Genomic DNA, 16,578 nt, shown 5'->3' on the forward strand with positions numbered 1-16,578 from the left:
ATGGGAGCTGTGTGAGGAAGGCAAGCTACTGCACAACTGGGCAGTGCAAATACCGGCAAGCACTAGGAGCAAAACCACATAGAAAGAGGCAACTGGTGGAGGAAATCCTGCCCAATGACATGGATGGCCCTTCTGGGTCCTAAAAGCGTAAGGGAAGACCCCCCTTCCCACCAGATAGGAGACTGAACCAGGGTCTGGTTTGTTGCCACCACATCTAGCTGTGTCTACACTGTGGCAGGTTACAACACAGTAAATTAGCTCCCAAAGTATCTACTTAGCGTGCACAAACTCTGCAGTTGCTCCACGACCTCAAATGAAATGTAGAGCTTTCTGTGCAGTGGCTACAGAGCTGCAGTGCCAGTGTGGATGCCCTACTGTATTATAGCACTGACTGGCCTTAAGTATCTGTCCCACGATGCAGATTCTCTTCACTCTGGTCAATAGTTTAAACTCTACAATACTCAGACCGATCCTTTACATTTCTTGGGAATTTGCAAGTCCCCTTCCTGTTTTCTAAGCAACACATGCAGTGTTCTCAGCGCATCTTTCAAGGTGAATATGCCTGCTCCACATATCAGGCAATCCCCTATTATAAGCAATGCCGAGGTGCTGAACCCTCACACACTTAGGGTGTGTCTAGACTACATGCCTCCTTCGACGGAGGCATGTAGATTAGCCAGATCGGAAGAGGGAAATGAAGCCGCGATTAAAATAATCGCGGCTTCATTTAAATTTAAATGGCTGCCCCGATCTGCCGATCAGCTGTTTGTCGGCAGATCGGGGGAGTCTGGACGCGATGCGCCGACAAAGAAGCCTTTCTTCATCGGCACAGGTAAACCTGGTTTCACGAGGCTTACCTGTGCCGATGAAGAAAGGCTTCTTTGTCGGCGCATCGCGCCCAGACTCCCCCGATCTGCCGACAAACAGCTGATCGGCAGATCGGGGCAGCCATTTAAATTTAAATGAAGCCGCGATTATTTTAATTGCGGCTTCATTTCCCTCTTCCGATCTGGCTAATCTACATGCCTCCGTCGAAGGAGGCATGTAGTCTAGACACACCCTTAGTGGAAAGGCGACTGTCCAGCCACTATTGCGCTGCTGCCATAGGAATTATAGAATCATAGAATAATAGGACTGGAAGGGACCTCAAGAGGTCATCGAGTCCAGCCCCCCGCCCTCAAGGCAGGACCAAGCTCCGTCTACACCATCCCTGACAGATGTCTATCTAACCTGTTCTTAAATATCTCCAGAGAGGGAGATTCCACCACCTCCCTTGGCAATTTATTCCAATATTTGACCACCCTGACAGTTAGGAATTTTTTCCTAATGTCCAATCTAAACCTCCCCTGCTGCACTTTAAGCCCATTACTCCTTGTCCCGTCCTCAGAAACCAAGAGGAACAAATTTTCTCCTTCCTCCTTGTGACACCCTTTTAGATATTTGAAAACCGCTATCATGTCCCCCCTTAATCTTCTTTTTTCCCAAACTAAACAAGCCCAGTTCATGAAGCCTGGCTTCATAGGTCATGTCCTCTAAACCTTTAATCATTCTTGTCGCTCTGCTCTGTACCCTTTCCAATTTCTCCGCATCTTTCTTGAAATGTGGCGCCCAGAACTGGACACAGTACTCCAGCTGAGGCCTAACTAGTGCAGAGTAGAGCGGCAGAATGACTTCACGAGTTTTGCTTACAACACACCTGTTGATACAACCTAGAATCATATTTGCTTTTTTTGCAACAGCATCACACTATGACCCCTAGATCCCTTTCCGCCATGCTCCTTCCTAGACAGTCGCTTCCCATCTTGTATGTATGGAACTGATTGTTCCTTCCTAAGTGGAGCACTTTGCATCTCTCTTTATTAAACCTCATCCTGTTTACCTCTGACCATTTCTCTAACTTGCTAAGGTCATTTTGAATTATGTCCCTATCCTCCAAAGAAGTTGCAACCCCACCCAGTTTGGTGTCATCTGCAAACTTAATGAGCGTACTCTCTATCCCAATATCTACATCATTGATGAAGATATTGAACAGTACGGGTCCCAAAACAGACCCTTGAGGAACTCCACTTGTTATCCCTTTCCAGCAGGATTTAGAACCGTTAACAACAACTCTCTGACTACGGTTATCCAACCAATTATGCACCCACCTTATCGTGGCCCTATCTAAGTTATATTTGCCTAGTTTATCAATAAGAATATCATGCGAGACCGTATCAAATGCCTTACTAAAGTCTAGGTATATGACATCCACCGCTTCTCCCTTATCCACAAGGCTCGTTATCCTATCAAAGAAAGCTATCAGATTAGTTTGGCATGACTTGTTCTTCACAAACCCATGCTGGATATTCCCTATCACTTTATTACCTTCCAAGTGTTTGCATATGATTTCCTTAATTACCTGCTCCATTATCTTCCCTTATGATATCTATGAGCCAAGATCAAGATGCAAGACCAAAGGGAGAAATGATGGGAATGCACTGCAGTGCTGGGTCAAAATGAAGGAAATGCAGAAAGGGAAGGAAATCTGCCGCTGTGATGCTGCGCCCATGGCCTGCTAGTTCTACAAAGAGCTGGGCGTGATAATTAGTGGCCACCCAACCTCCACAGCAAAGGTCCCCATGGACACTTCTGGGGCTGTGCCAGCTGACAGTAGGCCAAAACAGAAAGAGGACACCATGAATGAGGGTGCTGAGAGGTAGGGGTACCCAAAGCCAAAGCAAGATTTGGTATTGACAAGTACATGCCATCAGGAGCTTTTGTCTACCCCCGAGAGGCTAGAGAATCACAGCAGTCAGAGCTTGGGGAAGTGCCAACAGCAAGGGTGGTCCCTGATAAGTAGCTTTGATTTTGGGACTTACTAAAGCAATTGGAGGCAGGATGGTTGCAGAAAGCATGTTTGGGACTGTGTGGTGCTCATAGCAACACATGCCTGGTTCAAGATGCATAACAGACTGTTGATGGTCTCTCTGACTTGACAATAATCTGCCTCAGAGATCACCACAAAAGTCTCACGGAGATACAGAGAAGCTGCCGTGCAGATTGCGCAGTAAGAGCTGCTTTGTTCTTTGCCCCATTAAGGATAACATTCCCACATCGTGATGCCCTCAGGGAGGGGAGGAGCAGTAGGGTGAAGGTGGAGAACCATTGCTGCACACGGACAACCTACGTAAGGGCCAGAGCAGATGCCCAAGTACGGCAGAAGACCATTCCTTGCTTCCCTAGTCATTCTTTGTACCTGTTCAGCACGTCGTTGAACCAATCCCTGCTGCTACCAGGAAAGGGGAATCTCCAAGGATTACAATAGGCATTTTGACTTTTCCTACAGTGATCTTCTGGTTCAAAAAGAAAGTCCTCACACTTCTGGTTTCCTTAACAGACCCATGTTTGGAAAGATCCACGTGTCATACACCTGTCTGGATCAGCCTATATTCATGTCCATGCAATGCTCACAGCGATTCACTAGCACCTAGAGAACCATGGAGAAATACCCCTTCTGATTAATGCTTTTAGAGACTAGATGGTCTGGTGCCATACTTGGAATATGCATGCCATCTATCATGCCTCCTCAGTTAGGGAAGCCCATTTGTGCAAAATCAGCCACAATGTCACATGTCGCCCAGAATCTTTTTGGAGGATGATGTGATTAATAGCCTCCTCTACACTTCCATCAACATGAGTCCATCAGTCCACCATCCCCATTCCCAGATCCACTGATGACCTAATAGTAATGGTCTGCAGTAGCCAGCTTGCGCAGTGGAATCTGCACATTTGTCCATGGGCAGGATAGCTCTCACCCTCATGTCCTTGTGCTGAAGAGTGAAAGCTCATGCAAAGCGGCTTTCTACATCAGAAAGTTCTGGGGCCACTGCCTATCATCATCCCAGACTTGCATGACTCCGTGAATACCACAAGCAATCTTGTGTCGCAGCTACTACATATGGCAAGATGCACATCGGACTTGGTCTCTCACTTTGTGGTTTAAGGAATAACTCAACTGCTATTCATAGAATCATAGCCGACTACAACTGGAAAAGTTTCAGAAGGATAGCCGAGTTAGTCTGTAACAAAAAAAAAAAAAAAACGTAACAAATAGTCTGGTAGCATTATAAAGACTAACAAAACACGTAGATGGTATCATGAGCTTTCATCTCAAGAAGTGGACTGTGCCCACGAAAGCTCATGATACCATCTACGTGTTTTGTTAGTCTTTATAATGCTACTAGACTATTTGTTGTTAGAACTGGAAAGGAGCTTGACAGGTCATTGAGTCCAGTCCCCCGCTCTCCCGGCAGAACCAACACCATCAAATGATCCCAGACACCCTGACAGGGAGCTTTTCTTAATGTCCAACCTACACCTCCCTCAACGAAATTTAAGCCCATTACCTCTTGTCCTATCCTCAGAGGTTAAGGAGAATATTTTTTTCTCTCTCTCTCCTTTTAACACCCTTTTAGGATGCTGTTATGTCCCCTCTCAGTTTTTCTTTTTCCAAACGAAACAACCCGAATTCTTTTAGTCTTTAGTCTTTCCTCCTAGGTCATGTTTTCTAGACCTTTAATCATTTTTATTTCTCTTCTTTGGATCTTAACCTATTTATCCACATCTTTCCTGAAATGCAGTACCCAGAACTGGACACAATACTCCAGTAGAGGTCTAATCAATGCAGAGTAAAACTGAAGAATTACTTCTCGTGTATTGCTCACAATACTCCTATTAATGCATCCCAAAATCATGTTTGCTTTTTTTGTAACAGCGCCATATGATTAACTCATATTTACCTTGTGATCCACTACGATCCCTAGAACCCTTTCTGCAGTACTCCTTCCTAGAAAGTTCCTCCTTATTCTGTATGTGTGAAACTGATTGTTCCTCCAAACGATGTCTCCAGTTTGTCCAGATTATTTTAAATTACAGTCCTATCCTCCAAAGTACTTGCAACCTCTTCCAGCTTGGTATCATCCACAAACTATACAAGCTTATTCTGTGCCATTTTCTAAATCACTTATGAAGATACTGAATCGGTCCCAAAACTGATCGGAGCGGAATCCCACTTGTTATATGCCCTTCCAGCATGACTCAATTGTTGATAACTACTCTATCAGAACAGTTATCCAACTAGTTATGAACCCATCTTATAAAACCCATTTAGGTTCTATTTTCCTAGTTTAATGATAATAAGATCATGCAAGACTGTTAAATACCTTACTAAATTCCACATCCACGGCTTCCCCTTTACTCACAAGACTTATTTTCTTATCAAAGAAAGCTATCACCTTCATTTGAATAAGATTTGTTCTTGACAAATCTATATTATCACCTTATATTCCAGATGTTTGCAGATTAATGCCTTAATTATTTGCTTATTTTTCCTTGCATAGAAGTTAAGCTGATTGGTCTGCAGTTTTCTCTGTTATTTGCTTTCTTATAGATTGGCATTGTATTTGCCCCTTTCCAGTCTTCTGCAATCTCTCCTTCTTGATGCTAGTGAGCTCTATTAGCATTTTCTTAAACTGTGTGGGATCCGTTCCTACAGACTGATGAGGCAGAGTACTCGAGTAGATATACTCTATGAGGCTCCCCCTTTTCCTCCACCTCATCAAGAAGGCTGGGAGGAACCCTGCTCAGGCAAGGTGTGGACAGCAAGCCCAGGGGTATGAGGAAATTCTGATGGAGAGAAGAATACACTGGCCCACTGAACGGAGGCGGAGAAGCTCCGTAGGAGCGCACAAGCACATTGTAAACATACAAGTTTATTTACCAGTCTGTCTCCTCAGAACATTCTTATTTTTAAACACCCATGTATCTCCTCTACTCCAGGACAAGAGGGAGCCCCAGAAGTCCGACCTATGCATGTAGAGCCATGCTGCCACAAGGTCAAAGTAGAGCTCCAGCAAATGCCAGAGGATGTAGAAGAGTAGGAAATGCCTGCCTGCACGTAGGGAGCTTATCAAGTGTCTTGACAATAATAGAGATGAAAGCGAGTGCTTACACTATCATTTGTATTACCACAGCACCTAAAAGCACTATTCTTGGACCAAGACTCCACTGTAGCACTGAGTCAGGAGCCACACAGGGAAAAGGACTTCCCAAGCTCTCTGGAAACTTTTAATTCATTTCCAAAGCAGCATGTGAACACAGAAGCCAGGATAATGCATCAAAATCACCCTTTGCTCACTTATTTTTGTCAACTTGTACAGTTCTGTTTAAGACCATACCTTACAGCATACTTGGTAAAAAGAACAAAACAATAGTCACACAAGACGAGCTAATAGCACCTGATATTAAAGACATGCTAAGAGGTGTGAAGCAACTGTCATGTTTTTGTACAGATTTTAAAATGCACACTATTTCTGTTAAAATTGATGCTTTACCTTGTGCTGCTCCAGTTGCTGAGTTAGTTGGTCAAGTATATCCCTTCTCTCCTTTTCACTTGCCTCTTCTAACAGTGTGACCGAGGAGCTGGAGAGAGAAAAGGGGTTTAGCAAATTAACATGATCATTTCACCTTATAAAATACAGAATTAGAAAAATTTATTCATTTTTAAAATATTGGAATACAAGTATTTACAGACCAGCATCTAGTCAAGTACTCCTGAATCACCAGCTCAACAAAAAACTGTATGCATCCAAGAAACCCTCTGCATCCATTACTAACTTACACCTTGGATTTTCTGACCTCCCACCACCAATCCAAATATATGAACAAAGCCTACAGTCTTTACTAGGAAAGGAAAGTTAAGCATGTTTTGAGAATGAAGACAAGAACAGTCCTCACCTGATATCTAAAGGCTGATCTTGACTTATCTCTGACTCCAACAATGAGTATTCCTTTAATTCTTGCAGCCTCTGATGCAGCAGAGTTAGTTCTTCTCTGTAGTTTTCTTCAGCTGCCCCTAATTTTTCTTCAAAATAAATTCTCAGCTGTTCCAATTCGGATTCATGTTCAATTCTTCTTTGCTGCCGCTGCTGTTCAAAATCTTGCTTTAACCGTTCTATTTCATCCACATGGGATGTGCGAGCCAGAAGCTGTTCTTTTAACTCTGGGTATAATGTGAGAAAAAAACAGTATCTTTAAAACCTTGGTTTTAGTCAAGAACAAAATAAACCACATACACACTTTGGACTAAATCATAAGCCATATGAGGATGAACAATATTTTGGTTGGGAAGAAAAGCATAGAACAGACAGCATGAGGAGGAGTTGTGCCTTCAAAGATGTAATGCCAATCTCAACATTTCTTGGGAGGGCTGGCAGCATAGGTCATACTGCACAATAAACTGAGTGAAAATTAAGTAGTGGGAGAACAAAGAAAATATAGCCATATCCCCATTTACACCAGACTTATGCTTTGTCTGCTCCTAAAAAGTAAGACTGATCTATCATCATCATTCAGGATTGAAAAAAATATTGTGCCATGCATGATAGAGGTACAAAAAACACCAGGAACCTATTTTTTATGTCCATGTGCAGAATGAATGATGTTATATACAGTTGGGATTCGTCCTGCCTTGGGCAGGGGGCTGGGCTTGATGACCTCCTGAGGTCTCTTCCAACCCTATGATTCTCTATCTACCATAATCAAATTCATTCTGCACATGGACAGTGTGTACTGGGGTGGGGCTGAGGGGTTCAGATTGTGGGAGGGGCTCAGGGTTGGGGCAAAGGGAGTGCAGGTTCTTGTGTGCACTGGGGGCAGAGATTCAGATCTGGAGCAGTGGCTTAAGGGGCAGTGAAGGCTATGGGGGTGGGAAAGGAGTGCAGACTCTGGAGAGGGGCTGTGAATGAGGGGTTTGGGATACAGGCTTCCCCTGGGAGAGAGGACTCCCTCCAGTTCCCTCTCGCTGAAGCAGCTCAGGGCCAGGTGAGAGGAACCTCAACACGGACGCAGATGCTCCAGTGTGGCCAGGTCAGCAAAGCAGTGCCTGTCCCCTGGCTGCAGGAAGTCTGGGACAGGTGTGTGCCAAGGACAGCTGGGAAGGGCACTCCTCCCCACTGTGGCAGCCCCATGACAAGGCTTGGTCTGGAACAGGGCACCTCTCCCACAGCCACAGCGACCCCAGTATGGACCCAACGAGGAGCTGCACCTCTCCCCACTGCAATAGATCCAGGGCTTGGGAAGAAGTATCTCACCCCCACACGGCCCTAAGCCCCTGCGCAGGACTTAGCAGGCAGTTGCGTGGCCATGCAGCGTAGCGGGAACTTCCCCAACTACAGATGCAGCTACATCAACAGAACCATCTTCCACTGACCCACGTTCTACCTCTCGAAGGAGTGGATTACCTACATTGGACAGGAACCCTTTTCTGGCTACACCACATGACTGCTGTGCACTGCAACGCTGTACTGCAGACTGTCATGGGGCAGTCACCAGGCCCTGCACCCCCATCTGCAGTCAGATGAGACTCTCAGCCAGCAGGTAGAACAGGAAGTTTACTGGTTCACGGGGACATAGCGTAGCCTAGATGTGTTGTTACAGGAACCAAGAGCATTCAGTACAAGCCACCGTGGGGAAGAGGGCTCCCTTCCCCCCAGCCAGCTGCTCACACACCTAGCAACTGCTCACAGTCCTCCAGGCTGCCAAGCCCCCTCCTTTGTTCAGATTCCAGGACCAAGTGTAACCTGACTGAATCTTCTGCCAGCCTGAGCCAGGTCCTAGGTGTCTGCCCTCAGGAGCTCTCCCCCAGGGATCCCATCCCCCACTGGGCACTGCACATCCCCAACACAGAGTCACTGCAGAGCAGCACAGGACAATAGTAATCACACACAGCACAACACAGGAAACAGTGAATGCAACAACCGAGTGAACACCACGGCTACAAGAGTGCATGCAGCCCCCACTACGTCACTCAGACATACCCCCAGGTTTGGGCAGTTTTTACTACCTGTTTTGACAACTGTCACAGCCAGGGATGGGCAAGATGTGACTCAGGGGCCGGATGCAACCCGCCTAACACTTATCTGGCCCATGGACTGCATCTAGCCTCTTTCTATTTATATCCTGCTGCCTGTGCCACCGAATTTCCAGACGGTGGCTCAAGCAGCAGGATCCTATGTAAATGGCTCCCAGCTCACACTTATGAGGCTACCTCAGCAGGAGCCGGAGCCATAAGCCCTTTAAATAGCCGCAGCAATGTTGGGCTGCTACCAAGCAATGTGGCCGCAGCTGGCTGGAGCTGTGAATCCTTTGCTGTGTTTGTAATTGGATGCCTCTGGCCCTAGACAGCTCTGAGGGGAGGCTAGCCCCACCCCGCCCCTTCTGCCTCACGATCAGCCCATTCTGGGGATGGAGCTGGCCCATGACCACATACCAAAATGAATGAAGTGTCCCCCTTGTGAAAATTATTGCCCAAACCTGTGCGAAACACTGCAGGTTCTCTGGTTACTAATGCAACAGACAGATGGCAGTGAGAGCAACAGTGATGGCAGTTTCTGTAACTTCAACTATGGAACAGATATCATCACATCATAATTTGATACAGTAAAACTGTAGGACATCTTGGCCTTCATACTTGAACAAGTTATGAAGCCCAGGAAAAGGACTGAAACTTTCCCCATAGGCGTGGTATTGCATACCTGAGGGTTCTAAACTGGATTCTGAATCATCTAGTACTGGCCTGATACTCAACTAAATGGACCATTTATCCAAATTGGTATGACAACTCCTGCTGCATGCATTTGTGACAAATGCCTATATATTTGGTTAAATATTGCTTCAGACAGTATGTGTCATTGTAAGACAAGGCAAAAAACATGTGTTTCAACCATACCACTTAGCTCCTGTCGACTTGCTCGTGTACTATCAAGCTGAGACCAAAGCTGTTTGACTTCTTCTTGTGATCGAGTTTTGAATTCTTCATATGTGTCCTGAAGTTTCTCCATCTACAGAAGATGAATTAAGAATTTCTGTTGGTTTGTCTTAATAGTTGTCTATTTGGAAATCTTAAAAACAGCCAAGTTACTAACAGGTCAAAGTGCTACAGTACCATCCTGACTCTGGGCTCATGGTGGACCCTGGGACAAGAGGGGGCAAGGGAGGCAGCCCTACGCCCCTGGGAAGGGGCGGGCTCAGGTCAGCCAGTCCTCACTACCACGCAGCCATCAGAGCAGTGCGGAAAGTGTTGAACAGTGCTCCAACAGCAATACAGAAGGCCCAGCGCTCCAGCCATTGCCACAGTGCTCCAGCCACTGCCACCAGCTTCTTCTGTGCAGGCTTGCTTTCCACCCCCATCAGCAAGCCTGCACAGAAGAAGCTGGTGGAGACAATGAAACATCTAACTCCTCTATAAGCAACCCTCTAATTGAGGTAAGTGAGGGAGCCATCTGCTTGTCATGAATGCAGAGAACAAAACTGAGAAAAATGTAAGGAATCGGTAACTGAAATTAAAGGAAATAAGAACTAAGGTAAGAATTTGATTAAATTGCGGTCAAGGCCATATCAATAGAGCTAGTAATGTGTTAAAGTCAAATCCAGCTAAAAATTATGAATGTCAATCTAATATTGATTTGTGATCCATGTTCTTAGGTTTGATATAAAAAACCACCACCAAAACACTTGCAATGTTTCCCTTTTCAAAAAATAAATAAATAAATAAATTAGATTTTAAATACAGAAGAGTACATTATTAAACAACATTTGTGGCTCCTAAATACTATGTTGCTTCCCTACTTCACACAAAATTCTCAAAAGAAAAAAAAATCTTAACCTCCTTCTGCATCTCCTGTTCTCTTTCCTTGCTTTTCATTTTCAAGTTTTCTAGACATTGCTCATATTCCATCTGCAGCTGTTCACGTAGTTTTGTAATTGCCATCTTGTGTTCATTCTCCAAGACTTTACATTTCACTACAAAAAAAAGTTAACCGTGTTTACTCCTGGGGGGATTCCGAATCAAAAAATTCAAAAAAATTCAGCATTCTTTATTTGTCAAGAAGTATGTAATATAATCACACCTGTTACAATTGTTTTAGTAATTATTTAAACTACAATGGGGGGGGGAGAATCACAATAACTATTCAGCATTTCCTGAATATATGAAAGTTAAGTTATAAACATCTGGCAACTAGTACTCTGCATTCAGTTAAAATTCTGTAATTTTAAATAAAATTACATTACTGAACGCTAAGCAGGGGGTGAGGGAGTAGAATGTCATTTTAAATTGCTCACACTTTCACACATTGAAGTTATAATTTTGCTAATCATTGTCCTGGACCCTTGCTGGCAGGGCCATCCCAAAGAGAGTGCACGGTCTCAGGCAACCCCCTGTCCAGTGCTCCAGACACAGAACTGGTGGCAGGCCCCAGTCCACTCTCATTCAACCCCTTCCCCAACCTCTGCCCTGCTCCTTTATCCCCTCCCAAGTAACATGGCCCAAGGGATTACAGGAGCATGACATGGCGGCAGCAGGGTTCATCTCCCCACATGGGCAGCGGGAGCCAGATCAGCCCGGCAGCCTGTTCTGCCATACCACCCTATTGGCCTGCTGCACCCCATTTCTCTGCGGTGACAGGAACTAGAGCACCCTGGGGTCAGAGCACTCTGCCTCCTACCACTGCTGAGAAGTGGAGCACAGCAGGCCAAGAGAGGGCAGTGGGGCAGAGCAGGCTACCAAGTTGCTCTGGCTCCCACTGCCTCAATGGTGAGCAGAGGTAGGGAACAGGTGAAACCTGATGCCACTGTGTTGAGCCCCATAATTCTTTGGAACCCTTCTGTCCCTAGGAAATTGCTGCGGCCACCATGGGACCCCCAAAAGCACAAGGCACTGCAAGGCACTACTTTGGGAACTGCTTGGTATACATTGTCCAGTCATTTTATTGACTGCTTGGTAAATGTGTTATTTCCCTCAAAAACTTTTTTTAAACGGATAAAAGTAAGATAAATCCTGAGCTGTAATCTAACCCTATTAACTGAAAAAGCACACATGTCTTCCCACCTGAGGATTTCCTGTCATTTATAATAAGACTCCTTTATATTACTCCTACATAGCAAGGGCCTTAACATTTTCACAGGTTTTATGCTCTTGGCAGGACTGACTGAAAATGGGAGCACTTAACTATTACTTAAACTTAAAACAAAGAATAGTCTTGTAAAACATGTAGATGGTATCATGAGCTTTCGTGGGCAAAACCCACATCTTCAGAGTGGGTTTTCCCACAAAACCTCATGATACCATCTACATGTTTTGTTAGTCTTTAAGGTGCTACTAGACTATTTGTTGTTTAAGTGTTTCCAGTTACAGACTAACTCAGCTAACCCTCTGAAGCTTTTTATTACTACATATGCTGGCTGTTACATTTCTGCCTTAGACAATGAATTCCATTAACTCCTCGCTGGTACACTTCTGCCGGTAGCCTGCCTCTCACATAGTATATTCAGCCCCTCCACTCCCTTATCTCTGAGGCTGCTCCAAGCATGCTTGAACAGACGCTGCTTGGTCTACAGGGGAAGAAGTACTTGTCCCCAAGCAGATTATTTCTGTGTTTCTGCGCAGGGGAGCAAAGAAAAGTGCGAGTCATATGAATTCTGCCAGGGGTATCTGTTACATTACTAGGTTAGCCTTTTTTTATTTTATTGTGAACTACCTAGTCACAAAACTGATGTTACATTAAAGTAGAAAATTATGAATCCAGGCCAACAAGATACTAGTCAGGGTAACTGAAAGTTTTAGGCATTCTAGGTTAGTAACTGATGAAGCCATTGCAACCTTGTGAAAGGAACCCATTGTATACCTCAGCATAGGCACTTATACTACTCTAACGGTCACATTAAGAACTTGAACAGTAAAGAAACACAACAGGTGGAAACTTGGCATTTGCACACAGAGCCTTATGCTCCGCTGTGTGCAATGCCATTAGCAACCTTAAATGCACAGAGAACAAATCTCTCCAGTTCCCCATGGCCAGTGACCCTGTAACCAGCTTTTCATTTACTGGAAATAGGTGCCATTTTCCTGCTCCTCACTTACTAGATACCTCAGAGGACATGAGAGTCCCAAACCAAGTGGCCAGCTCTCCCCACTCTACTCCACGTAAGCACAGTTCAGTAGGTACTGGGTGCCAAAATCTCCACATGGTCAATACCTTAGACTCCTCAGGCTGTTGCTTTTTAAGGCAATGAACCTGTCCTCTTCTCTGCAGGTGGCAGCCTCTGATGCTGCTGCCAGCTGTGCCTGACAAAATGTGAGGAAAGGTTTGGCAGCTCTTTGTCCAGCTCCTCACAGATGCCAGGAGCACCAACATGTCCCTCCTTCAGCTCCTAGTTCATGAGCTGCCCCCCACCTCAAGTACCAGCTCCACAGCCAAAGGGGGCTGCGGGGACGGTGCCTGTAGGCAGAGACAGGAGCTGAGGGAAAAATGTGTCAGCACTTCTGGGGAGCCCACAAGATAAGCACTGGCCAGAGCCCACACTCTCCCTCATGCTCCAATAAGCAGTCCACTCCCACACTCAAACTCCTGCTGCTAGGGTAGGGCCCCATGCCTGTAATAGACCCATAATCTCTGTCTGAATTACTAAAGTCCTCAAAATTTGATTTAAGGACTCAAGCTACACAGAATACACAATGTAGTCTAATTCAAAACAGCAAACGACTAATGCCCCATACAGCAAATGACTTCAGCCCTTAACTGACAGCAAAATCGTAGCTTACAGTCTTGTTGTAGCTATATTGGTCCTAGGATATGACATGGCTTTTCAGATATTGGACTTAAATTGAAGCAAGGGAAGTTTAGGTTGGACATTAGGAAAAACTTCCTATCTGTCAAGGTGGTTAAACACCGGAATAAGTTGCCTAGTGAAGTTGTGGAATCTCCAACACTGGAAATACTTAAGAGACATGTATCAGGGACAGATAAGATATCCCTGTGATAAGACATCTATCAGAGCTACTCAACACATGGCCTGGGGGCTGCACCAAGGTGCGGTTTGGGTTTATACAAGGCTTAACACGCAGCCCCATGGGTGGTAGTCAAAACAAAAAAAAAAAGCAGTCAATATAATGGCCTTCTGTTGATATGCGATTTAGTCGTTAAATCCCTGGACTGCCACTGCTCAGTCAAAATGCTGTCATATGGGTAGAAATTGGGTAAATATTGCGTTTTATTAACGTCAGCGGAACTGACTTAAATGCGACCTGCCTATGTGTTGTATAGCCTTGCCTTAATCTTTGTATTCATGCCTGTCAGTGTGAAATAAGCTATTTGCATATATATTTGCATGCCTATGCAACCACACTTAAGTTACGGCCCTTGGCATGTGCTGTGAGTATCATTGCGGCCCCCGGGGCTTCCAAAGTTGAGTAGCCCTAATCTAAATGGGGCTTGGTCCTGCCGTGAGGGTAGGGGACTAGACTTGATGACCTCTCTGAGTCCTCTCCAGTTCTAGTATTCTGTTATTTTGTATTTGTAGAAAAAAATGCATTCTGGGTTTTCACCGTAAGATTGCTGCAATTACAACAACACACTAGTCCACTGTTTTTCAAAGTGGGCCACAGCCCCACTCAGAGAAAACTGGTAAAGGGCCGCTCTGGGTTGTTTACTTAACAGTTCCGCAGCCACGGTGCCTTGTAGCCCCCATCAGCTGTGGTTCAGTGTTTGCAGTCAAGGGGAACTATGGGAAGCAGCGATCCGTGCCACACCGCTTCCCACGGCTTCCCTTGGCTGCAAACAGCAAACCACAACTAATGGGAGCCACAAGGATCCATGGCTGCAGAACCATTAAGTAAACAAACCAAAGCAGCCCATTAGCAGCTCTCTCAGAGTGGGGGCCGCGACCCACTTTGAGAAACACTGTACTAGCCAATGTGGCTTTTATATTGAAGAAGCAGTCACTAACTGCTAATTTCTGAAGTTATAGGTCACTGGCATGGTTCTAACTGCAAATGTTAAAACTGAAACGTTCTGTTTTATAGCTGAAATAAAAAACATGACTATGTAGCACTTTAAAGACTAACAAGATGGTTTATAAGGTGATGAGCTTTCGTGGGCCAGACCCATTTCCTCAGATCAAATAGTGGAAGAAAATTGGCACAACCATATATACCAAAGGATACAATTAAATAAAAAAGTGAACACATATAAAAAGGACAAATCAAATTTCAGAACAGAAGGGGGATGAGCGGGGGTGGGGAATGAGGTAAATGTCTGTGAGCTAAAGATATTAGAAGTGACAGTTGGGGAAGCTATCTTTGTAATGGGTAAGATAATTAATGTCTTTGTTTAGACCAAGGCATAAAGTATCAAATTTAAGCATGAATGACAGTTCAGAGGATTCTCTTTCAAGTCTGGTGTGAAAAGGTCTTTGAAGCACGATGCAGGTAATCAAGTCGTTGAGACAATGCCCTTTCTGGTTGAAGTGGCAAGAAACTGTTTTTTCTATGTGATCTTGTCTAATATCTGTTTTGTGGGCATTGATTCTTTGGCGAAGTGTCTGAGACGTTTGTTCAATGTACATAGCAGACGGATACTTTCGGCACAAGATAGCATAAATTATATTTCTGGATGAGCAGGAATATGTGTTCTTGATCTTACAACTCAATTGGTTAGGTCCAATAATGGTATCAGCAGAGTGAATATGTGGACAAAGCTGGCAATGGGGTTTGTTGCAAGAGAAGGTAACAGGGTTGGTATTAGTGTGGTATGTCCTGTGGTTGTTGGTAAGAATCATCTTGAGGTTAGGTGGTGTCTATAGGAGACTTTGGAATGGAAATGCATCAACCATATGAAAAAAACTTATTCTGTTTTATAGGCACAGTACAAATCCTTTAGTTACTCTAACCAGCTTTGAAACCCTCACAATAAATCTCACAACAGAGTGAATGCTTTCCAAAGCATAACACTTACTTTCTGCCTGTTCCCTTTTAAGAGACAGACTGTTCAGCTCCTCTTCAACTCTTTCTAGTTCCAGTTTCAGAGCTTTTCGCAGTTCATCCATTTCAGTCTGATGTTTTTCTGATAGCTCTTCACGGATGTTTTTTAAACAGGTTTCTGTTTTCAGTTCCCAGTCTCCTCCAAGAGTCTAACAGAACAAGGTAGCTATATTAGTACAACAGTTAAGAATATTTTTTTTGATGTTTTTTATTTTAAATTGTATTTATTTGCTCTTTTAAATATTTTGTGATAGAAAAGAGAAGAGATCATAGCAGCTTCGGTTTGCAGTACAATATAATTGTATGCAGTATGGAACTCATACCTCCAGTGTCTGGGTATGTTTCTTTTCCATTTCCAATTCTATTTTCTTCCTCTCATCATCTGCAAAAAAAATTTGTGTTTACTAAAAAAATTATTAAGAAACATGGTGGTCTAATGATATTTAAAAATATACAAAGGACCTATTTGGTTTTAGTCATCACATTCAAGGCATGAACAAGGGAGCATATAGCAATATGATGTACTAACATCTCTCTCAAAACTGTTCTATTATATCCCATAATTTTATAGGACTAAGTATCTAGTTTCAGTTGCAAATAAAACCACGGAAGCATACATTTAGTGTAGTTGGTTTGGCAACATCTGCCCAAGTCCACAGAAAGCATGACACCACTAGAGAGATGCAAGCTGCCCCATTCATTTCATAAGTTTTAATTCAAGT

The 16,578-nt window shown here is 44.2% G+C and overlaps 1 protein-coding gene across 13 annotated transcripts in view; it reads right to left on the bottom strand.

The window, feature by feature from the left end:
- PCNT (pericentrin) overlaps window positions 1-16,578 on the bottom strand; it is a 163,737-nt gene that overhangs the window by 115,281 nt on the left and 31,878 nt on the right. For all 13 annotated transcript variants that reach the window (XM_075934141.2, XM_075934136.2, XM_075934137.2 and 10 more), the window contains 6 exons: window positions 16,180-16,238; window positions 15,831-16,005; window positions 10,703-10,839; window positions 9,767-9,878; window positions 6,775-7,039; window positions 6,372-6,459 (listed from right to left, as the gene is read on the bottom strand). In XM_075934141.2, coding sequence (XP_075790256.2) covers window positions 6,372-6,459; window positions 6,775-7,039; window positions 9,767-9,878; window positions 10,703-10,839; window positions 15,831-16,005; window positions 16,180-16,238 — 836 coding nt within the window. The remainder of the gene's footprint in view (window positions 1-6,371; window positions 6,460-6,774; window positions 7,040-9,766; window positions 9,879-10,702; window positions 10,840-15,830; window positions 16,006-16,179; window positions 16,239-16,578) is intronic.

The sequence above is a fragment of the Pelodiscus sinensis genome, chromosome 7, assembly GCF_052426305.1.
Source record: "Pelodiscus sinensis isolate ZL-2025 chromosome 7, ASM5242630v1, whole genome shotgun sequence".
NCBI lineage: Eukaryota > Metazoa > Chordata > Testudines > Trionychidae > Pelodiscus > Pelodiscus sinensis.